Below are 23,338 nucleotides of genomic sequence, written 5' to 3'. Positions count from 1 at the left end.
GGGACATCCCTTTTCTGGGTTTGCACTTGCAAATTCCAAGGGCTGAGTGGCCAGCACTGAGGGTGGGGAGAGCAGATCTCCCTCTGAGCAGAGCTGGGGTCACCACCTGCTGTGCTCCGGATGCTTCCTGCCATGGTGGTACAGCAGGAACCAGCGGACAATGATGAACTCGTCACTGGGTCGTGTGATGTCAGAAGGTGGTGACAGATGTCAACAACAGCCCCCAAGGAGTGGAGCTCAGGGAGGGTCCTCTCACTGGAGAAGTTACAATGGAATAGACACCCCGAGGTGTCGAGGGATGAGCCATGCAATCTCTGGTAATGTTCTAGAAGGGGGACACCACAGGCTCTGAGATGGGAGTGCGCCAGCATTGCCAGAGTGCAGTGACCAAGGGGAAGGGTGTCGGGAGCTGAAGTCAGAGAGACATACAAGGCGGCTGACTTAGGACACCTGTAAGTCAAGGGAAGAATCCGGTTTTATTTTAAGTGAGGTGAGAAACCAGCAGGGGGTTGAGGAGGGGGCAGGATCTCATGAGACACCTGTTTGGAAAGAAGAAACTGCAGAGGGGTCAACGTGGAAGCCGGGGTGGGAGGAGCCCCTGCCAGGTTTCGTTGAGAAGAAACAATGCACCCTGGGAGGGATGGCCAAGCTGGGGAGACAGGCCCCATTCTGGGTGTTCTTTGAAGGCTGAGCTGGCCAGGCTTTGCCAAGTGGGGTGTGGACCATGATGACTCCATCTGAGGTTTGGTTTGTGGGGCGGGTGAAGGTGGGGTCCTGTCCTGGGATGGACAATGGGCATGCTGGGAGTGGGGCAGCCAGGAGCAGAGATGGGACCAACGGGCCGGTGTCGGACACGGTACGTGTGAGGTCGTGCTGGGCTCCAGGGAGGGCCGTCAAGAAGGCAACCAGGTGACTGGAGTAGGAGCGGGGTCCCGGCTGGAGATAACGGTGCGGAGTTGTCAGTGTTTGGATGGAAAGGAAGCCCAGGTGTTCATGTGGATGGCGCCCAGCCCCCTAAGAGCAGCCCAGGGCTCTATCGGGGTCCCGGGGCCGCCCAAACAGATGACCATAGACTTAGTATTTTTTTCTTACAGTTTTGCAGTTCAGAAGTCTGACATGGGTCTTATCCAACAAAAATCGGGCTGTCAGCAGACCTGGTTCCTGCTGGAGACTGTGGGGGGTGGGGGAATCCGTACCTCCCCTTCTCCAGCCTCTGGGGGCTCCTGTGGTGCGTGGCTCCCCGCCCCTCCCTCCATCTGCACAGCCAGGCCTGGCTGTGGGCTTTCTCACGCTGCGGCACCCTCACTCTGCCTCTCCTGCCTCCACTTCCCCTTTTAAGGACCCTGGGGATTCCTTTGGGCCCACCTGGATAATTTAGCTGATCGGCCACCTTAGTTTCCCCTTTGCCACGTGACATCACATATTCCCAGCTGCTGTGGATTAGGGCACAGACCGCTCTGGGGGCCATGATTCTGTGGCTCAGGCCACAGGTGGCCCGGAGATCTGTCCACGTGCAGCTGTGGGTCAGACTGTCACGGAACAAGGTTGGGGAAGAGTCTGGGCTCCACTTCTGGGCCCAGCCTGAGCCTGTGCGAGCCCCATGGGAAGGAAGTAGGATGAGACTTCATGGTCCAACCTTTTTTATAGGGGCCAAATTCAGAAACACTGTAGACGTCCAACAGAGCAAATGACAAGTGAATGATGATGCCATCTGTATACTGCAGTGTTGTTCAGTCATTTAGAATATTGATTTAGAAGATTTTTAATGACATGAGGAAATGATTATGTTAAAATATCTGGTGGGGGTAGGAAAGCAAGGCGATGACTATTTTCCCCCAAAAATGGAAACAGAAAATAGGGGAGAGAACTACGCCAAGAAGTCGTCCCTGAGTAGCAGGCTCTGGAAAGTGATATCGTGTTCTTCTCTACATCTGCCTGTGTGTTTGCATTTTAGCTCGGATTTCACCCCTGAATCAGGAAACAGGTGTGTGTCCAGGGAGGCTGGTGGTATCTGGGGAGTAGAGAGACAGCTTCGTGCACCCCACGCGGTTTGAATGACGTTTCTCTGCAGGCTGGAGGTGGAAGTCAGTCCCCCTTGGCTTTTGTCATCTGGTTCCCCAGGGGTCTGAGCAAGCAGCCACTCACGCGGATTCCGGGGCCGCAGTTGTCACACGCCCGCCCGGGGGTGGGGGTGGGGGATGTCTGCACTGTGTGTGAATCAGCCCACGAACTTCAGAGTGCAAGAATTCGAACTTCATTTTGGATGACTCGACTCCATTTGTGTTTCTCGCCTCCTCTCCCAGGGCCGCTGGGAGCATAACAACTTGAGAGTTGCTCAGAGAGCACACGGAGGTTCCAGAAGGCTTTTGCAGGGCCCAGGCATGAAGTGAGGGTCACCGTGGCTTCTGCCAACCATGATCTCATGCTGTGCCGGGGTGGCCCTGGGGGCAGGGCTCTTGCTGAGATGTTTTTGCATAAATGCACAAGTTCTGCTTTTTGCATAAATATTCATAGATGAAGTGGAAATCAGTCTTCAGCTGTCTTTTTTGTACTCTCTTTGCCCAGTTTTATTAGGATTTTTCTACTCTTGTAAAACGAGCTGGGCCACTCTCTCTCTCTCTTTGCCTGGAACAGTTAGTTTAATCTCTAACTTGAAGTCTTAGTGCAACTGGTGTGTAGATCTGTTTTGATGATTGGTTTATACAGGTTTGCTCATTGGAATAGATGTGTATTTTAAATTTTTTTCTCTAGAATTTTTTTCATTCTCAAACTCACTACCCCACGCAGGAACCTTCCCTTTAATGCCCGTAAAGGGACCGTTCACAGTCTTTTCCGCCAAGTGTGCTTTGCGCCTGTTTTCCTGCTCTCTGTATTTGGTGTTGGTAGTGAGCGGATGGACCGTCTGCTTCACCGGATCGGACCGTGCTACTCTCAGCCCTCCTGAGCAGTCAGGCGGGCGGCCGGCAGCCAGTTCGCAGGATGCCCGTGCGCCTGTTTCAAATCAGAGCACAAGTGGTTGTCGTTCTGGCCTTCTGTCTGTTGATCCAGGGGCTGCTCCAGACGCAGGAGTGGCTGGCAGTGGCACCCGGAGATGCGTGGTCATGACGTCATCCTCCCAACAGGTGAAACAGGGACCCCTGGACGAACAGCGTCCTGGATCACAAGTGGATGTTTGCTTCTGCCCTGAGACAGCCAAGGAAACCGAGGCACGAAGTGGTGCAGTGGCTTCCCGGGGCCTCCGTCAGGGCAGAGCTGGGGTGCTCGGGCCACGCCGCTGCCCAGCCCACAGCCTCACGTCTTCCTCCGAAGCAGTGGAAATTCGAGTCTTTTGTCTGCTAGTCATTAAGACAGGGTAACCATGGAAACACCCTCCGTGATGCCTCAAAATAGACAGTTATTTCTCCTTTTGACAGCACAGAGCGTGTGCTGGGCTGGGGCTGGGGGTCCCCAGAATAGGGGACCATGTCAGTCGCTGCCCCTTGTGGGAGTCCTGTGACGTGCTGACCCGGAGCTGACGTTTGTTGCACGCTTGCTACACGTGGCGGTGCTGCTGTTCGGAGTTGAGGTCTTGATAAATCCCCTCCCCGCCCTGCGATGGGGGCGCACTGCTGTTTGTCCGCAGACGAGGACGCGGCACGTGTGGGTTTCCCGTGCTGCCGTAACATGTCGCCACAAATTTCGTGGAGTAAACAGCACAAACACGTATTTTTACAGCTCTGGAGGGCGGAGGTCTAGAAGTCAGGCGGGGCTGCATTTCTTCCCGAGGCCTCAGGGGAGACTGTTCCCGAGACTTTTCCGCTTCTAGAGGCCACTGTGTCCCTCAGCTCGAGGCCCTTCCTCCATCCCCAGAGTGCGGTACTCCCACCTCTGCTCCATCATCCCATCAACAATTTCACAGAAATGTTTGAACAATAAAAAAGAACTTCTAGGTATGATTTTCTCACGCCTGTCGGTGTCCCTTCCCGGTCATTCTGTGCAGCCCTCGTCCTTTTTGTGCTTAGAAAGCCCTTGGAAATGCCCACGTACACCCAGAGTGGAGGTGACAGAGGCTGTCTGGTCCTTCTGTCTTCCCCTATGGATTAGGGCATCCTCCCGGCCTTTGACCTTTGCGGTGTCTTGCTCCTCGAAGCTGGCAGGAGACACAGCCCGTGGCTCTGGGAATCCAGAGCAGACGCTTCTCTGCGATTCTGGTCCCACTGACCTACCCTGCAAGGCCTGCCAGATGATCTGCATGGTGCAGGGGCGAAGTGAGCTGGGCGGGCCCTGGGGCTTAGGTGGAGGCTGGCCAGAGGAAACTGGCAGGGAGGGCCCGGGGTGCAAAGTTGGGGTGCAAGAGACAGACCACGTTTTATGTCTCTATAACTCATCTTTTGTTCTGACCCCTAGTGGCGGGAACCGCATCTACCTGGGACTGGAGGGAGATGGGGTGGTCCCAAGTGGGGGGGATCCAGGGCTGGGACAGAGCTGGAAGTAGGATGAGGGACTTGGGGATCAGGAGGGGCTGGCAGGCAGGGCACACTTGTGAGCCTCTCGGGACATGTGTTCGGCTCTCTGCTTCCCTATTTCAGATCTGGGGGCTTGGGGGCCAGCAGGCAGAGAGGCCACTCAGCCGGTTTCCATGGGGACCGCTAGAAAGGTTGTCAAATGTTTAAGTCGTTCCAGACTGGCTGGGAAATAGCTGGCAGCCCACCACTCCACCCTCGTCCCTGCTCCCCGGGCTGACTCCAGCCCGGCCCCTACGGAGCTAATGCTGGCTTAGTTGAGTTGGCTCCGGCGATGTTTGGGTCGTGTTTGGTCCCCACCCTGCACCAGGGCCACTGTGGGAACTGATTAGCCAGTGAGGGTGTTGGTGGGCAGCCTGATGAGACGGCCAGCAACAGACGGAGCCCAGAAGAGCCGGTCTTGCTGTGTGGGGACCTCTGTGTGGAGCAGAGGCCTGGGGCCCCAAGCAGTGCCTGGCCTCGTCCAGGACTCTGCCCAGCAGGTGCGAGAAGGTTAAACCCCTCGCGGGCCTGGCGTTCAGCATCACTGGTAGGCGACAGAGTACAGCACAGCGAGCGCCGCTCTGGGTTCAAACCCCACTCCGCCGCTTCCTTCTAGCTCAGCACCTTGGGCATGCCTTCTAGCCATCGATGCCTCAGTCTTCCCGGCTATAAAATGGGAATGATAGTGGTACTGACCAGAGGTTTTTATCAGGCGGTTAGACGAGGTAGTGTGCGGGTAGGGCTCTGCACAGAATCCAGCCGAGAGTGAATGCTCGATAAGCATTGGTCCAAAAGCTGCTCCTTCCCTCCTCGGAGGGTCCGTTCAGGCCCCCTGCCTGACAGGTGTTTAGTTACGGGTTTGATGAATGAACGAAGGAAGGACCATCCAGCGAGAGCCCAGGATGGAAACAGAGTCGTCTGCTGTTGTGGCCCGTGGGGGCGAGCAGCTCGGCGATGCCCGTCCATTCTCTGTCCCACAGTGTTCGAAGAGCCCGAGGACCCCAGTAACCGCTCCTTCTTCTCGGAGATCATCTCCTCCGTGTCAGACGTGAAGTTCAGCCACAGCGGCCGGTACATGCTCACCCGCGATTATCTCACGGTCAAAGTCTGGGACCTGAACATGGAGGCGAGGCCCATCGAGACCTACCAGGTAGGTGCCACAGCCCAGACACACCGGAGCCCCTCCCGGTCTCCATTCCCTGGGCCCAGAATCCCCCCCGGGGGGTGTCCCCGGCCGCAGAGGTGGCTTTCCTACGCCCGTATCGGAGGCGGAGACACTAAGGCTCAGAAAGTCAGGCAGTCCGTCCCCAGCCCCCCAGCTCGGCCGAGAGCTGAAGCGCCTGCCCGGTCCTGCCAGCTCGCTGGCCTCTGCGCTCCAGGGCCCAGGGGAACAAGGATGAGCCTCAGGCTTGGCCCCATTGGAGGATTCAGGTAACTCAGGGTGCGGACGCGGTCCCTCCTCGGAGCTGGGGTCTGTGGCCCCAGGTTAAGGCAGGAGAAGCCCTGCCCTCCCCCCGGGGAGCACCCCTCCTGAGCATGTGCAGTGGGGCTGGGGGGGGGCATGCTGTTTCTAGATCCTCAGCCACAGGCCTTGGAAACCAGGCACTTAGGCTGAAGCAGGGGACCCCTCCCAGGAAAGGTATTACTTAGAGTTTTCTGTTACGATCCACCAGGTCTATTAGGGGTAGAAAACAAAATTCACGGGATGTTAGAGTAAGACCCCACCAGAAGCCCCAGGCAAGCCCTCACAGTGTCACCAAGTATTAGGTGCCCACGGGGTGTCACGTACTTACATTTGTCACCTCTGTCCCTTACTGTCCCCGTGAAGGGGGTGCCGTCAGCTCCACGTGGTGAGAAGGGAACCTGGGTGACAAGAGGCCAGGACAAGTGGGACCTGCCTCGCAGCTGGGCAGTGACGGACGCAGAGCCCCCAGGGCCTTCTAGCCCCTTCACTGTCCTCCGTCCCTGCCAGGGCCTGGGGCCAGGGGTGTCCTGGGAGTCAGGAGGCCCTCACTGGGAAGGGTGCAGACCCAAGGGGAGAGACGGGGAGCTCAGTCTGGAGGCCATATGCCCACAAGGATGTCTGATCCCTTCAGACCCTTCCCTGAGCTTCTCCTCCTTCCTGGGGAGGGCTCATGGAAGGGCCGTCACGGCTCCTGGTGGCAGCCCGTTGCTAGCCACGTGTTTACTGGACGTCCTTCACAGTCCCCCAGTTGTCACCTAGGCCCCTCGTCACACTGCCCACCCCAGGCGATGGCAGAGGCTGGAGATTGGGGCAGACATGACAGCCCGGCTCAGGTGCGGAGTGACCAGCCCCTCCTGGCGCCAGCCCGGGAAATGACTGTCTCCAAGTTCACGGGGCCCCTCAGCCTTCCGAGGCCCTGGAGTCAGTAAAGGCCCACAGACCCTGAAACTAGTGCAGTGTTTAATACGGGCATTTTGCAGGGAGAGGGTCCCTTGCCTGCATAGATCCCGAGAGCATGTGAGGGCCCAGTAAAGGGGAAGGAGACTGTTCTGGAGACAAGGCTGAGAGCTGGGTGCTTGGCTTCTGGCCCGCTGGCCTATTGATTCTAAAATAACAATAGTTACATAAAACCAACACACTAACTAACATTTTTGGGTATTATGCTCTAGAACAGTGCTCAGCAGGGTTGTGGTTGGCTGATTTGCAGTGCTGAACACATAGGGACTTCTCTCCCCTCAGAAGAAGTCTGGAAGGGGGCATCCAGAAACAGCGAGTGGCTCTAGCACCTCCTTGGTATCCCAACAGCTCCTTCTGTGATCTAGTCCACCATCATTTGTATATAAGTTCCGGCCTTCCTGTGCAACACCTCATGGTGGCAAAATGGCTGCCATGCCTCCAGGAACTATGCCTGTATTCCAGGAAGGAAATAGGAGGAAATGTGAAAGTCTGTGCTGGTTGGATCTATTGGATGTTTTCTTGGGAGCACAAAAGCTTTTCCAGAACGCTCCTCAGAAGAATTTTTGCAAGTTGTTGGCTGGAATGGATCTGTGACCAGCCTGGGGAACGAGTAGTTTTACGGCCTCTCTGAGGAAGGTAGGGGAGAGGGGGTGGGCATGGGTGTTGAGTGAGCTAGCCCTCCGCATGCTCTGCCTTGAGCTGAGTCCTTGGCACACTTTTCCTCTTCTAAAGTCTCACAGCTGCTCTGGGAAGTGGGGCCAGTGTTCTGTCGATCCCATTTTATTTGGAGAAGATGGAATTAAATGGTATATCTGCGGGAGTGGAGCTGGCAAACCGCACACCCGAGATTGCTTTCCCCGGAGCCCACGCTCTTTCTCGCCCTGCCACCAGAGGGCAGGGTACGCTCACCTCGCAGGAGAGGGAGAGGGGAGAGCAGTGCAGGCGTGTGTGCTCGGATGAGTGCATCAGTGCGGCTGCTGTGACCGCACAGGGAGCGGAGTGCACACAGCAGTGCAGACCTGGAGTGGTTGAACACGAACCCCTGAGAGTCTGTCTGTTGCCGTCAGTGAAGCCAGGCACCATTTATCCCCGTTCATCCGAGTTGTTACACGTATTCGGCAGGTGTGCCCTGTGCCTGGCTAGACCCCGGGCTCAGGGAGAAGTAGGAGCCGCAGGCTCACCCTCCAGGGTCCCGGATGACAGGCACACAGTGAGCCTCGGCCTGGTGCGACCGCGGGCCAGAGGGTTCAGTGGGAGGGGGAGGCTCCGCGAGGCGGGCACCTGTCTGAAAGAAATAGCAGTGCCCTCCTGCATCTGTTTCCCCTTTTTCTCGGGGACTCGCAAGCAGGCCAGTGTCCCATCAGAGGCAGCCTGGGGCCGTAATGTGCACCTGGCATGATTCCTCCGGCCGAGCTCTATGCAGCCTTTCCCCCGGCTATGCCGGCTCCTGTGGAAGCCGGTGCTACTCCCCACCCTCCACGCTCACTATGGGAGGAGGGCGGGAGTCCCTGACCCAGTGGCTCCAGCCCAGGTTTGGGCCATTCCCAGGTGTCACTGAGCCCTGCCCTCTGCTTCCCTCCCTCTGGGTCTTGGAGATGCACAAGACCCCCACCCCGGCCTCCTCCCTTGGGTCCCGTAGCACAGCCCCCTGGGCCCTCCCCTTTCTGCCTCTCAGCCTCCTTCCCAGTCCACAGCAAGGCTCACCCTTCTCCTTCTAGCCTCTGGCTGGGTGCAGGCCCATCCTCTTCCCACTGCATGCCCTCCCCCCGACCCAGAGCCTTGCGGCACCTGGAGGGCCATGAGTCAAGTCTCTAACCCCACTCATTCATTCTAAAAAGCACATTGAGCTCCTGTGCTGTACCAGGCCCTGTGCACCCCACTGGCAAACTCTGAGGAACAAAACAGATCCTGCCTTGAGAGGCGTCTGTTCCTACAGGAAATATGGCCGGAAACCAAGCAGATAGGCAAAATAATCACAGGCTGAAAAAAGTGTGACAAATAGAGCAAACCAGGGGTAGAGGCAAAGAAAGTAGGGGTGCTGGAGTCTGAGGGAGGTGAGGGCATCGGCCATCTGGGGGAAGGTGCTCCCGGAGGCAGGAACAGTAAGTACAAAGGCCCTGAGGCAGGTACGTGGTTAGTGTGGTCAAGGAATAGCAGGGAGCAGCATGAGCAGGGGGGAGAGAAGAAGAGTCTGACGTCAGAGAAGTGATTGGGGGCAAGGCTCAGGGGGTTTGCAAGCCCTAGCGGGTCTTGAGCGGTGGTGTGACATGATCCAAGTTGGTTTCTTAGGGGACTGTTTGGCTGCCCCTGGAGCAAGACTGGGGCGGGGGGCGCAGGCAGAGGTACCAGCACAGGACGTGGTGAGAAGCGGCGGCTCTGGGTCACTTTGGATTCTGGACCAGCTGCCTGTGGGGTGTGGCCGACAAGGGGTTTGGGGAGGGATGCTGTTGTAGTGGCCTTTGTACCGGGAAGGATGGGGGACTGTGAAGGGACCAGGGGCTCAGCAGTGGGCAGCCTCGACAGGCCTCTTGCCCACCTCTTGGCAGCTGGTTGGTCCTCTGTGTGCTTGGACGGAGAGGATCACATAGGCGTGCAGGCAGGGGTGGGGACGGAGGGGCCGTGGAGCCCCCTTTGTGGGTGGGCGGGCAGGGGGGGAAGTCACTGTGTGAGACCGGGGCGAACCTTTGGAGGGATGGGGGTCCACACGAACACAGAAAGTCGGGCAGGAGCCACAGAGGCCCGTGACACTTGGGGGAGATGAGGCGGCTCAGTCTGGGGACCCGTGGAGGCAGCCGGTGGGGACCCCTCCTTTTAAAGATGAATTAGAGGTTCCCAGACAGAAAAGGATGAACACCTTTTTCTTTCCTCTCCCGTCCCCTTCTCTCCTCTCCTCTCCCCACTGCCCCTGCACTTGACCCTGGCTTGTGGCCGAGCCACTGCCCAACAGGAGTTGAGCGTGTATTTCTGTCTGTCCCTCCAGAGTTAATCAGGGTCCCAAATACCTATGGGTGCTTTGCTCCTCATTTGTCTGCTTGGAGGGGTCTCATGACCCCCTTTCTAGGTCGGAAACTTAGGCTCACAGAGGTTAAGTGACTCTCTGGGTCACACAGTGAGGGGTAGAGCCAGGCGTTCTGGCTTTGGTTACCACTGTACCCCCTCTCTTTCCCCCACCCAGAGGGCAGGACCACATCCCCGGCAGGGAGCAGGCCTCCACGAGGCCCTCTGGGTGTAAAGCTTGTCGATCAGGTTGCTGTGAGAAGGACGCGGGCCACAGAGGCATCGCTGTCTCTCCCGTGGTGTCAGGTGACTCTGGAAGAGGGTCCTGGTCTTCCACTTACAAACTGTGTGACTTTGGGCCAGTTACTCACCCTCTCTGAGGGTCAGTGCCTCATCCACAAAACAGGACAGGTGACGCCTAACCGAAAGCGTGTTCAAGAGGCCCGTGTGCGTTCCCCTTCCCTTTCCTCCGTGACTTGTGCTCCTGGTGACCATGACTTTCCTCAGAGGGCAGGAGCCCACACCGGGCAGTCTCCTCTGGTTGATCCCACAACAGTCCGTGAGGTATGTGCTCTTACTGCTCAAAGGAGGAAGAAACCAAAGCTCAGAGAGGGGAAGTCATTTGTCCAGGATCACACAGCAGGGGGAGGGGTGGAGCTGGGATTTGGTTCCTACAGTGTGGTTCCTCTTGTCGCTGTAACTGTCCCCTCTCTGGCCACAGCTCAGGGGTCAGCTGTGACAGGCAGTGTGCCCTTCTCAATGAGCAGGGCTGAGTCGGGAGGGCCATCCGGACACCCCCCACCCCAGCTCACCCTGCGTCTTCTCTCACTAGGTCCACGATTACCTTCGGAGCAAGCTCTGTTCCCTCTATGAGAACGACTGCATTTTCGACAAGTTTGAATGTGCCTGGAACGGGAGCGACAGGTAACCCGCAGACCTGGGACGGAGGCCCCCTCGCTGGGCAGGGCCTTGGCTGCTGACCTAGCATCGTGCAGAATGTGCTGTTCTGTTCGTGAGACGCGGCGAATGAAGGTGTTGGAGGGGGCCCACGGCTCTGGCAGCATCCGGAGCGCTCAGCCCTCCCATGTGGGGCGGGATAGGACGTGAGGACACCGGCCTCCACTCCGAGCCCCCGGTCTCCGGTCTCGGTAGTGGAAACAGTCCGTTCCGGGTCCCTAGCCCCCTAGCTGTACGGCCACTTCCCTGGGCTGTTCCCGGTGCCTGGGCCTCCGTGGGGCAGAGAGCTTCAGCCCCCGGTGTGCTGCGTGCGCCCTACCCCCACCCCGCATCATGGCTGCACCCGCCTCTTTCTGGCGGCTCCCCTACATCAGGCCCCCTGGGGCGGGGGGCACGTCCCAGCTCCTGCACCTCTGGGGCTGGCAGGGGTTGGTTCCCCACATCGGCCACATCTCACAACCCCACCCACCAGGGAAATGGCCTGATAAGAGCTCCTGATAGCCCAGTGCTGGCTCAGCCCAGAGTGCGGACAGGAAGGCCTACGCTGAGACCATAGGGTGGGGGTGGGGAGGAGGGCCCAGAAATCGCAGGGCCGGGGCAGGGAGGGAGCCACCTGTACACAGGCTGGCCCCACGTGGGGCTGGGCCGCCGTGTCTGGGGGTAGGGATCCCTTAGAGATGCTGCTGATATCCTGGAGCTCCTCTGGCCCACAGGGGTCTCCGAGCAGGGCAATGCTGCCCAGCAGGGCCCAGTACACTGGTCACAGGGGGTCTGTCGATAACACTAAGAAAACCAGGGTGGAGGCCTTGGCTTGAGACCAGGCTGACGCAGAGGGTCAGAGGGGACACACGGCACTCCCTTCGGGTGCCTGCACTAAGGCCAACCTCAGACGCCCTAGTGAGGACATGGCTTCTCAGATGCCCCTGAGCGGCAGACTCTGACACATTGGGGGTTCCCCAGTGAGCACTGGCAGTGGGGCTTGGGGTGGGGCCCATTAGAATCTCAGGAGAGGGACCTATTGCCGGCTAAAGGGGATTCCAGCACTACTGTGTGTGTCTGTGTGTGTGTGTGTGTCTGTGTGTTGGGGGGGTCTCCACTCTCTGTGATCGCTGCACGGCCTAGCTTCGCATTACCACCAGGGGGCACTCAAGAACAGGCGATGCCTGCCTCCCAGGCGACAGGAGCCACCAAGCTTGTTCTGGTTGGTGCCCTGCCTGGAGCTCAGCGGCCCTGCCTCTCATGCCACTTCCTGCCATGCACTCCACATGGCAGCCACCTCCATCCCTGGGGTTCCTGCCACTCCCCTTAGTGGTTCCCCCAACACAACCAGCTCTGTTCCCGTACCCTGAAATCCTGGCCTCAGGGCACCTAGCTCACTCCTGCTGTCACCTCAGATTACGGACTCAACTGAAGGCCACCTCCTCCAGGAAGCCTTCAGGGCCCTCTTCTTCTTGCCCCCCCCCCCACCGTCCAGCCTTCTGCATTTTTCATCTGTGTCTTGGCATTTATCACGTTTTCTCCTTGCCTCCGTTTGTCTTCCCTGTTGGATGGGGTGCCCTTGGGGTTATGACTGGGGCTCAGCCCATCCTGAGCTGCTCCCTCAGGCCCTCAGGAGTGTCTAGTCAGTGGCTGTTAATGCTCCAGAAGACATACGGTGGACCACCTCCTTCCACTTCATCCCAAACACCTCCTCCAGGAAGTTCTCCTTGATCTGTTCTGCCTAGGACAAAGGGATTTGTGTCAACCAGGCATCATCTGCAACCAGTTGCAGAAGTCAGACAAGCCTAAGCTTGTTCTGGGCAGGTACAGGCAAGGCTACCCCAGGGCTCAGGTGTACCCTGGGGCCATTGCTTTCTCTTTCTGTTCCCATCTCTGTGCCTCCCAGCTTCTCCTTACACACTAGTCTCATCCTGTCCAGCGCCCGTCGCCGCTGGGGATGACGCTTCCCCTGGCATTGACCTCACCGCCCACAACCCTCCCTGTGTCTTTGGGAAGTTCTCACGGAGGGTCCAGCTGGCTTCGGGTTACACGCTTACTTTTTGAGCCGGTCAGCACGGACAGGATTAGTGCATGCCCCGCTTGGCCAGCAGGGGGCGCATAGAGCCCTGAGCTTGGCAGCCCCTCAGCTGTCCCCAGTGGAAAGAGCAGTGACTGATGTCCCCACGTGCAGATGAAGACAATGAGGCGAGCAGAGGGGGAAGCAACCTGCCTAGACAAAGTCCAGGGACAGGGGCTTTTCTCTGTTACGGGAACCTTCTGGAATGAAAGCAGTGGGTCATTCTCTCCTGGTGTGGTTTGCAGGGTGCTGGGACCTGGTGTTCTGAGATGAAAGAGACCCTTTTCCTTGCAGGTGGGGAGGGGGCTCCCTCTTCTGCCCAATTGTTTGGATTGCCAGTGACTTTAGTGACCTCATTCTGCCTTCCCGTTGGTGGATCAGAAGCTGGGGTAGGAGACCCTAGGTGGGGGGGTGCTGCCTAAAAGCAGGCTAAGCGAGCAAAGGGGGGCTTCCTTCCCCTCTTCTCTGCCCTCCTGGCCCGGGGGGGGGGCGGGCTCCAGCAGTGCCCTTTTCTGAGAATCATTCCTCATCCACTCTTTCCTTCCACTCTCCTAGTTGGGGCGTCCTGTCTCCAACTAGCCTCCGGGGCTTCAGGCCAGGAGGATGATTAGAATCAAGAAATGCCTGTTGGCATGGTGGTGTAACAGGGTGGGGGGTTTCCCAGACCCCACACTGCCCTGTTTTACCGAGAATCCCATGCCATACTTACCAGGAGCTGGGGGTCCTCGTTACCCCCATTTCATTGATGGAAAAACCTGCATGGAGAGGTGGGGAGCATGTTAGGGACAGAGCTAGAATTTGAACCCAGGTAGGCTGGCCTGAGCACCTGCCCACAATACCTGGGCAGGGGGGTGTGCCTTTGCCTTTTAGGCCCTAGTACAGCAGATGGGGAGAAAAAGGCCTCTGACCCCATTTTTTTACAGTGAGGCCAGTTACCAGCCCCAGATCGCCCAGCGCCTGGGGCTGCCCCACCGCCTTCCTGACCCCAGTCTGAGCTCCACAGCAGCTACTCTGGGCCCAGGGAGGGGAGGTCTTGGCCCCATGGGGATCTCAGACTCACCGTCCTGCGTGGGTGTTGGAAACCACCGCCGTGCCCTGGCCCCAGGCTCCAGAGTCCACCCTGAGCAGGGCTGGTGTAGATTTTATGAGCTCCCCGGCTGGGTCTGCAGCCAACAGGTGGCCCCTCTCCTCTGCGGGCTCTGGGAGCGACCACCGAATAGGGCAGCCCAGTGCAGGCGATAGGGTGAGGCCAGACGAGGGAGGGGGTGCTGCAGCTGCTCGCCCTGGGGGAGGGGGAGAGTCCCCCTTCTTTTGCTGGCATCTCAGCAGTGTCCCCTGCGTCCTAGGTCAGGGCACAGTGGGTGACAAGGAGGGAGCAAAAGCAGGAATCACCCTCTAAGAAAGCTTGGGGCCAAGGGTACCTGGGCTCATCAGCGCCTCCTACCCGTGCATCTGCTGCGGGCTCCTGGCAGGTGCGGACCTTCCCTGTGACCCAGCCTGACACAGCAGCGGACGCCAGGGGACACTGCTGTGCGAGTGAAGGGGGCATCTGGCAGGGCCACAGGCAGGTCCCCCCGCCCTGCCCTTATCTGCTGAGCGAGGCAGACCTGATGGGTTGCTGTCATGGGTTGGGAGGTCAGAGTTCATCCCAGCGGGCGGCCCCCAAAGTCTGAGCATCCCCCACTGCAGGGCTCATGGCAGACTCTGGCCCTGATGGGCTTCTTGTCTGTGCAGTCATGAGCCTGGGATCTGCACATTCCAGTCTTGGCACCCCCGAAAGCACAGGGCACCAGGGACACAGCAGAGATGGGACCTGGTGCCTACGTGGCAGGACCATGTGGTTTGCGGGGCACAGACTGGAGCAAAGCTCAGAGGGAAGCCTTGGGCAGGAGGGAGCGGTGGGGGCCATCAGGGGAGGGGGCTGGGGATGGCGTCCTGGATGAGGTGCCCTCAAGTCTCAAGAAGCCAGTAGGAATTTGCCCACAGAGGGTGGAAGAGCACTGGGGTCGAGGGAATAGCATGGCAGAAGCCTCAGGAAAGGAAGTGGCCGTAGCTGCTGTTGAGGGCAGAGGTTAGGTCTCAGGGTGAATAAGTGCTCTTGGGCCTCCCTAGGGTGATGCCGCGAGAGAGGCCAGCATGGGAGATAAGGGCTCGGGGCTGGGCTGGGGGTCAGAAGCAGGGGGACCGGTGAGCGGGCTGTTACAGCCGTTGCTCTGGCCAGAGACGAGGGCGATGTGGGCCGTGAAGGTAGAGGGGAAGGGCTGCAGTTAAACCACCTTCAGGGGATCTGAGAATGGGCAGGAGCTGGGTCGCATACACCTTCGGGGATGGCCCCAGGGGCCACAGGGACCTGGATGGAGCCTTAGAGAAAACACACCCCCTTTTCTGGAAAGTAAGAGATGTGTGCAGAAACTCCCCAGTGGGGCCATCACCTCCCAGGCTGCGTGAGGATCTGACAATGAACAGGCCACCTTGTCCCTGAATGTGCACTTGTTATTGCAAGTGTTAGCCAGCGAGCCCCCTGTAGCCCCCCACCCCCCACCCATCAGCCTTGGGACTCTGGCACTGGGCTGCGGGGTGGCCCCTCTTGCCCCCCAGCCTTGGTGGTCCCAGATCCCCGGCTCTGTGCTCCAGCCTGGGCCTTCTAAAGCCCCATACACGGACGCTCCATGGGCTGGGCCGCCAGAAGCCCCCTGGACTGACTGACATCCCTAGGTCTCCGGTTGGTCTCTAGGGCCTAGGTCCCTAGGTCCTAATGTTGGGGGCGTGTCTTTCCCCAGGAGAACAGCTCTGGGTCTCCGACTTTGTTGCCCACTCTCTCCTTCTCATGGCCACAGCTCAAGGGAGGGCACTGGGGTGATGACCTGGCCTGGCTGAGGGTCCTGTTGGTTGTAGTGGCCAGACGCCTGGACCCCGAGGAGCTGCCGGCATGCCAGCTCTGAGGACCAGCCCTGTGACATCTGGGCTTGGGTTCCAATGACAAAGTCACCATCCCAGTCCCCATTCTTACGCTGGGGGATCCGTGCTACACGGGAGAGGTCTCACAGCTTATAACCTGGGGGATGTTCGAGCCAACGCGGCCTTCCCCAGGATGAGCTGATGTGCGAGGAGAGGAGGAGCTTACTTCTGGAAGTTGGGAGCAGGAGGGCCTCTCCCCACCCGCCCCCACACAACGGGGCCCTTCACCTCCTCACCAGCCACTTCTTTGTCTCTACAAGCAATGGGTTTGTTCCATGGATTAAGGTGTTAGAGGAAGAGAGTAGAGCTAGAGACTATGTTGGCATGCTCCGCCTACCTGCTGTCTTCTCCAGAGACACCGCAGAGCCCCAGAAAGGGCACAGCTGCAGGGAAGCCCCTGGCCCGCCCTCCCGGGTCAGGTGTGGAGGGGGATGGGCGAGGCGGCCTCCTCCATTCCTAGGATTCCCAGGGTCTGCTGCATTCACTCATTCCTGCAGATACTCTCCTCCAGAGCACCCACGGAGGAGGGGAAGGGGGGTACTTCTGAACTTGCAGGTTCGGCAGGGGATGAGAGAAGCCCTTCCTTCCCTTCGGTTTACAGAGCATTTGCTGCCTTCTCCCCGAGCACCACGCCTGGGCTCTCCGCTTGGTCTGGGTCTGTTTGGCTGCCACTGACGGTCGGCATTTGCTCCCCCGATGAGGCCCAGCCCGGCCTTGGGGCTCAGACAAAACATGCCTGCCCCAGGAGCCCCCACCCAGTGGTAGAGACAGAGGCACCCAGAGACGCTTGCCCGCGGTGGTTAGTGCCCTGAGGTGTCCCCCGCCTCCCCTCTGGCTCCCAGACCCCGCGCCCCGAGGCCGGCCGCGGTGCTCTCTGGCTTCTGGCCAGCTTTAACCAGTGCGGACCTGGAAGGAGGTCTGAGGGCAGGAGAGAGAGACGGGGTATTTGTCCCACCTCCCTCCCTGTCCTCTGTGCCGACTGTGCCCCTTGGGCGCATCTCCCGGCAGCCAGTCTCTTCACACAGTTCTGTCTCTGTCTGTGTCAGCTTTTCTTCCCTCACTCCTCAGGCCTGGGAGGTGGTAACAAAATCTCCAAATGTTCCAGCCCTAGGGCTTGGCACTTTCCCTGTGGTTCCCTTAGAACCTTCCAGAACATTTGTGCATAACCTCTTTATGGAGCTCTTCTCCAATCCCCACTTGGCCTGTGCCCTCTGCCCTCTGCTGGGGTCCAGGTGACCCCGCCTGGGTCTGTCTGGACACCCCAGGAACATCACAAAAGAACCTTTATGGAGGTTTCCATCCCCACTGCCCCCAAGCACCCCCCCCATCTCCCCACACAGGTTCTGACAAGGCATTTGGGTGTCGGGGGAGGGGACACCAGGTGCTGGCACTGCCTACTGTGGACTCTGGCGGAAAGCCTCTCCTCATGGGTGCAGGCCGTCCCGGGGGAACCACACGCGCAGGGTGTGCAAGCGGAGGCCCCGAAGCCGCTCGGGGGTGGGAACCCAAAGTCTCTACTTCCCTCCGAGGGACTGTTGGCCCAGACTCGCCAGGGCCCGAGAGCACGAGGTCCTTCCTGGGAAGGATCAGAACTCCGAGGGGTCGCCTTCTCAGGGAGAAAGGAGACAAGACGGTTGTCAGTCCAGCCCCTGCCCTCTGCGGCAGAGGTGGGGGGCAGATGGCTCCTTCAGCAGGTCCAGGAGCCAGGCAGTTTCAAGGCCTCCCCATCGCACACCCGGCCCACCATCCAGAAGGGGCTGACATTGAGAGATGGCCCACAGGCGAGGGGACAGTGTGACTCGCGATTACACCTGTCTGTTCTGGTGCAGGTCCCGGGTAGAGATGCCATGGGGAGCGCCCCGGGTCTACTCTCCCGGTGTCTGTTTACCAGCCCACGTTCTCCCACGGAAGGGAACACGTTACAAGGAGACATGTCACTTTCAGCCTGTGATTCAGCATAATCCAGGGCCCCCAAACCCCTCCGTGGGCGCCTGGCCTCCCACAGCCCAGGTGCCTGATGGGAGAACGTCTCCTGGTCTGTCCAGGGGGACGTCTGCCTCCAGCATCGCCTGCTCCTGTGCCTTGTGCCCCTGACTTGGGCGATCTTGCAGACCTGGTGTACGTGCGTAACCCTTGTTAACTAGGGTCCGCGGGGCTCTGTCTCGGAGCAGTGACACCCCCAAGAAACACGTTCAGCTTCCAAAGGGAAGAAAGGAATTCCAATCTGTACACACACCCCTGGAGAATGTTGAAGGGGACCTCATTTCCTGGAATCCCCTCCCTCCCTCCCTCCTGAGTTATTTTGCCCCCCTCTCCCTGCCTGGCTGCTCCAGGGGCTGTCCTGGGCAAAACCCCAAAACCCCTTCTCTAGGCCCAGGCCTCATGGCTGGCATTCCGGCTGTCCCAGCCCTTACATGCAGACTGACACGGCCTTTCTCCCACGTCCCAGGAGCCCTTTCTCCTTAGGGTAGGTGGGGGGGAGAGAAACGGAGTGGATCATGAATGTCAGATTCTCTTCTGCAGAACAGGGAAGTGCGTGAGCACCTGCACAGCACTGGTGTGCAAAGAGCATTTAGCGACTCAGCTGCTCAGAACAGGGGGTGCTGGGTTCCCCGCCATGGAGGGCACGGTGGCTGGGGTCGGGCGGCCCTGGGTCGGCCTTGGAGTCCGCAGTTGGGCCGGCGGCTTCTGTGTTGATTTGCCCTCGGCTTTCCGTCTGCTGCTGCCTAGTCGCTCTGGGAGGCCAGGCCTCTCCTGGAGGAAAGGGAGAGTACAGGAGAACTTTCTCTGGGGTGTCTGGGGCAGAGCTCCTGGCCGCGGAACCCGCCAGCAGATGGCAGCTGAGCTGTGAGGGAGGACCAGAGCCGGAGAGGAAGAAGGGTGGGGACCACCGGGACCCATCTCTTCCCCCCTGGGGTGGGAGTGGCCTGCAGCCCTGGGTTTGTCCCCTGAAGGGTGGTGCGTTTCCTCCTGCTTCTTCCCCTCCTGACACCTCTCCTTCTCCCATCAGCGTCATCATGACCGGGGCCTACAACAACTTCTTCCGCATGTTTGACCGGAACACCAAGCGCGACGTGACCCTGGAGGCATCGAGGGAGAGCAGCAAGCCCCGGGCCGTGCTCAAGCCCCGGCGCGTGTGCGTGGGCGGCAAGCGCAGGCGGGACGACATCAGCGTGGACAGCCTGGACTTCACCAAGAAGATCCTGCACACGGCCTGGCACCCAGCCGAGAACATCATCGCCATCGCAGCCACCAACAACCTGTATATCTTCCAGGACAAGGTGAACTCTGAGATGCACTAGGTGTGCGCGGAGCCCCGTTCCTGACACGACCGCCAAGTGGCGAGGCCCAGAGCGGCCCCGTCCCTCCTGGCCTCCCTGGCCAGGCTGCCTCTGCTGGCCACGCTCTGTCTGAAAACGGGAGTCAGGAGGATTCACAGCCACAGACCATGAAACGGACGTGATGGTCGCCTTGGGTCCAGGGCCTTTCGTTCCTGTACTTAACCTTGTGCTGCCTGTTCCACGATTAGGACTTGGACATCTCCGGGTTCCCGCTTCACTTCTTCCAGCAGCAACTTTCAGGGGTAGGGGGCACCCTGGGACCCATCTCCCGGCCCCCAGATCAGGGCTCTAGGGACAGAGGACGGACTCAAATAAGCCAGCCAGGGATTCTTTTGATTACCAATGGAGCAATTCCCATGGTCTCAGAGCCAGAGGGTCTTCCCTTGGCTTTTTGGATCGTGGATTCATGCTGAGAATTGGCAGGTGCAAGCTCCTCTCTTAGGTTCTTTCAGTGTCTTTCAATACCCCAGGTCCGGCGTTTCCTGAGAGGAAGGGGGGCAGGGAAACCCACCCGTGTGTGTGCGTGCCTCTTCTTCTCACCATGTACCCAGCCTTTGCTGAGTGTGGCCCGGGGGCCAGGCACGGTGCTCGGCCCGTTAAGCACGTGGATTCAGTTCCCACTCCGGGGGGGCTCTGCTGTCCTGCTTCATGGTCACTGGGCACCTCGTGGGAGATCACGCGGGCTCTGTCCGTGACCCTGTAAGGTGGGTGTCCATTCACTTACTCCATAAACACCAGCCCCTCACTGAGTGCCAGGCTTCGTGGCAGGTGCCGGGGATGGAAGGTGAATAATTATCATCTCCCCTGTACGCACGAGGCAGCGGGCCCCTCCAGCATGAACAGTTTGTCCAAGGCACGCAGCGACCAAGTGGTGGAGTCAGGAATCCTGAGCAGGTCTTCCCGTGCGCTGGGCACTTTCCAACCCACCACGTTGGCAGCTCATGTTAAAGCAACGTTCTTGCCTGGAACGTTCTGGAAACACCTCTTTCATCTCGGGAGGGGGGACAGAGCAGATGAGCGATGATGAGGGTCCGGCGGGGCGACCCAAGCTGCAGCACAGAGAATGGAGAAGACCCCGGTGGTGCCAAGCGCTGTGTGTGGTGACTTCAGACCCCCACCCTCTCTGGGGTGCCTTGCTGCACCCACATCTGTACCCCAGCCCTTTGTTCAGGTGCACTGAGCTGCCTCCAAGAGGAAATTGCATGTTATGACCCTTTGAAGATACATTTTCTTTAATGACCCGGCCTCGGAGGGCTCTTTCCTGAGGACCACGGAGAATGCCGTGTTTCCCCAGCACCTGCTCCTGCCGCGTGGACGTCGAGACCGGCTCCGCCCACCCCGCCCCCTCGTCTCTCTGCGTGCAATTACAGCAAAGCGCTGGCTGTGCGTGGGATTCGGAGAACAGAGCGCGGAGGCCGTAGCCAACATTTTTTTTACAAGACGTAACCCAATCCGGGAAACAGACCCACCCGAGATTTTTCTCTGTGGATGACGGTATACTTTCGTGTGGTCAAAGCACAAGACGCGTGTGCATTCACTTCTGACCGTATGCTATTTACGTGAGGAAATGGGTCCCTGGTTTCGTTTTGGGTTTTTTTGTTTTTTAAATCAACATGAATGAAGAATGTTTGTTTATATATCACTGTAAAATCCAGGTGACCTGGACAGTATTATATGTACATATCTATTCTAATTAAAATTAACAATCACAGGATTGGATTCCTTTTCCCCCCCTTTGTAAAGAGGTCCAAGAATGTGGTATCTTGTATAGAAATCTTGTTGAAGCCAAAATCCAGCTCTGAGGGCCTTACACAATTACGCGGATATTTGGCACAGTCCATTTCCTTTTGTGATTCAGACGCGAAGAGGAGACTTGGCATTTGCAGCTGGAGGTGAGTGTCAGCTCGTAGATTTCACATTGACCGTCTACGGAGTGCGACTCTTAACACTGCATTCAAAGGGAGGTCTGAATACAGTTCCTGGTTCTTTACTCCTGTTTTAAACTTTGGATACCAAACCAAAAAGGAAAAGAAAGAAAGAAAACGATCTTAGAGGAAAAACATGTCTTCAGATCCCTGGAAAATCATGATGTCCAAAGCAAGTTGTGAATAATGACATATGCTGGGGGGGAGGGGCAAGATTAGACACGGCAGACAGGCCAGTAAAATAGCCACAAACTCTGCTTCTTACTCTGTTTAAATTTTCTGCTCTTCTTGAATGTATGAGCGTTCACATAGTCATTGTGAAGTTGTTGGGTCGTTTCGTTTTTATTCTAATACTCTGAGGACTGAGCTCTTGGTGGCGTTGGGTATGTGGTGGTAGGGTAGACAGACCGGATCACTTTGGATTCCGTAGCTCATGGGTGCATTCTGGTTTTCTTCGGTATCTCAGATTATCCAACTGTTGAATAAAATTATAAATATGTTAATACCAGCTTTTTCCAATAAAATAACAAATGTTACATCGAACATGAGACTCTGCCATTTGTTTTTAACGAGGCCAACCCCAGGGTGGTGGGTGCTGTCAGGAGGCCATATGGGGAGGGCTGGCTCACCTCAAGGCTCTGCAACTTTTATCTTTTAATGAAGTTTTTAACCTTTCGGAGTTCTGATTTCATCACTGGAGAAATGGAGCTAACCTCGCGAATCAGATAGTGCTTGCAAAGTACAGTGTCTGGCACATAAGCTCTCGATAAACGATCATTGTTTTGCCCTTTTTTTGTTTTGTTTTGAAGCAGGTGCTCATAGCCCACCATGATTTCCAGTATTCTCACACTCTGTCATGATCTTTTTTCACCCCTACATCAATCTAAGAGTACAGATGAGGTCCAGAGAGGTTAAGGAGTTAGCTCGAGATCACACAGCTAGCACGTGTTGGAGCGGGTGTCAAGCTTGGCCTGCATAACTCCTGGAGTGTACCCCCGCCTAGCAGCACCACCCCACAAGTGCCTCAGGGTCCCAGCGAGGAGGAGCCTGGGAGGAGAGAAACGACAGGGCATCTGATTGGTTCTAGAAGCCAGAGGGGCCCGGCCCAGCCTGCTACAGTGGCTGAGATAAGCCAGAGGATGTGTGGGGAAGTGCTTTTTGCCCCCCGTGCTGGGGTATCCCAGCACCCCTCCTGGGAGCCCCAGGCCTCCCCTGTCCACTTTGCAGAGGGCACTTTCTGCTTCCGATGCACCAGGAAGAAGGCAGGCACTGTTCAGGTAGGTGTATCTTGAATTAAGCGACCTGGGAGTGGGCTGACCTCTCTGAACCACATGTGTAGCTGGGGGGCAATGCCGCTCCTCCGTGTTGTTGGGACAGCTGATGCGATAGTGAAAGCTCCATCACTGAGCCGCGTGGGACTGTCCCCGGGCTGCACACATACAGTCTCGTTCACATGATTACCGTGTCTGACCTACACACTTGTCTGGGCTTCATGTTATCCCTTGTGCAGCGGAAGAGGGGAGCCCTGCTGTTACACCCACTTTACAGATGGAGAAACTGGGGCTCAGAGAGGTGAAGTGATTTAACCTGCACCCAAATACGTAGAACCAAGGAGTGGTGGAGTCTGGATTCAAATTCAGATGTAAACATGCCAGCCACGTGGTGGGTGCTCAGAGGACGGTCAGGGACGTCGTGGTCTCAGCTCCACCAAATCCAGCTGCAACCAGCACTGACTAAGCACCAGCTCAGGACTGTGCGTGCGTGACCCTGACATGAGAGGTGATCCTGGGTCATCAGGCGGGACCCATCCGTCACATGAGTCCTTGTCAGCAGAGAACCTCGGAGGGAGAGGAGACAAGAGATGGAGGGTCAAATGTGGCAGGAGGGTCCCTTCTGCCATTGTTGGCTCTGAAGATGGGGGAGGGGGCAGTCCATGGGCCCGGGAGCGTGGGCGCCCCACAGGCTGGGAAGGGCGTGAGTAGATTCCTCCCTGGAGCCTCGACAGGACACTGCCCGGCTGACACCTTGCTGATGGTATGAGGGGCAATGTAGTCCCCACTGACTCCCATAACAACTCTGGAATGCTGCTCCTTACAGTCTTGATTTCCCAGAAGAGTTATCTGAAGCCCAGGACATTTAGGACACCTGCCCAAGGCCCACTGCCCACATGGTAACGACGCTAGTGACCACCGATGGCC

At 58.0% G+C, this 23,338-nt stretch overlaps 1 protein-coding gene across 2 annotated transcripts in view; it reads left to right on the top strand.

Moving 5' to 3' along the window:
- Nucleotides 1-21,677, top strand: part of PPP2R2C (protein phosphatase 2 regulatory subunit Bgamma) — a 129,420-nt gene extending 107,743 nt beyond the window's left edge. For both annotated transcript variants that reach the window (XM_002924149.4, XM_019804764.2), the window contains exons 7-9: nt 5,465-5,634; nt 10,736-10,827; nt 18,885-21,677. In XM_002924149.4, the coding sequence (XP_002924195.1) occupies nt 5,465-5,634; nt 10,736-10,827; nt 18,885-19,176 (554 nt within the window). In that variant the 3' untranslated portion in view covers nt 19,177-21,677. The remainder of the gene's footprint in view (nt 1-5,464; nt 5,635-10,735; nt 10,828-18,884) is intronic.
- Nucleotides 21,678-23,338: the final 1,661 nt, after the last annotated feature.

This window comes from Ailuropoda melanoleuca, chromosome 11 (genome assembly GCF_002007445.2).
Source record: "Ailuropoda melanoleuca isolate Jingjing chromosome 11, ASM200744v2, whole genome shotgun sequence".
NCBI lineage: Eukaryota > Metazoa > Chordata > Mammalia > Carnivora > Ursidae > Ailuropoda > Ailuropoda melanoleuca.
Note: the sequence above shows the minus strand (reverse complement) of the source record. Positions and strands in the feature narration are given on the sequence as shown.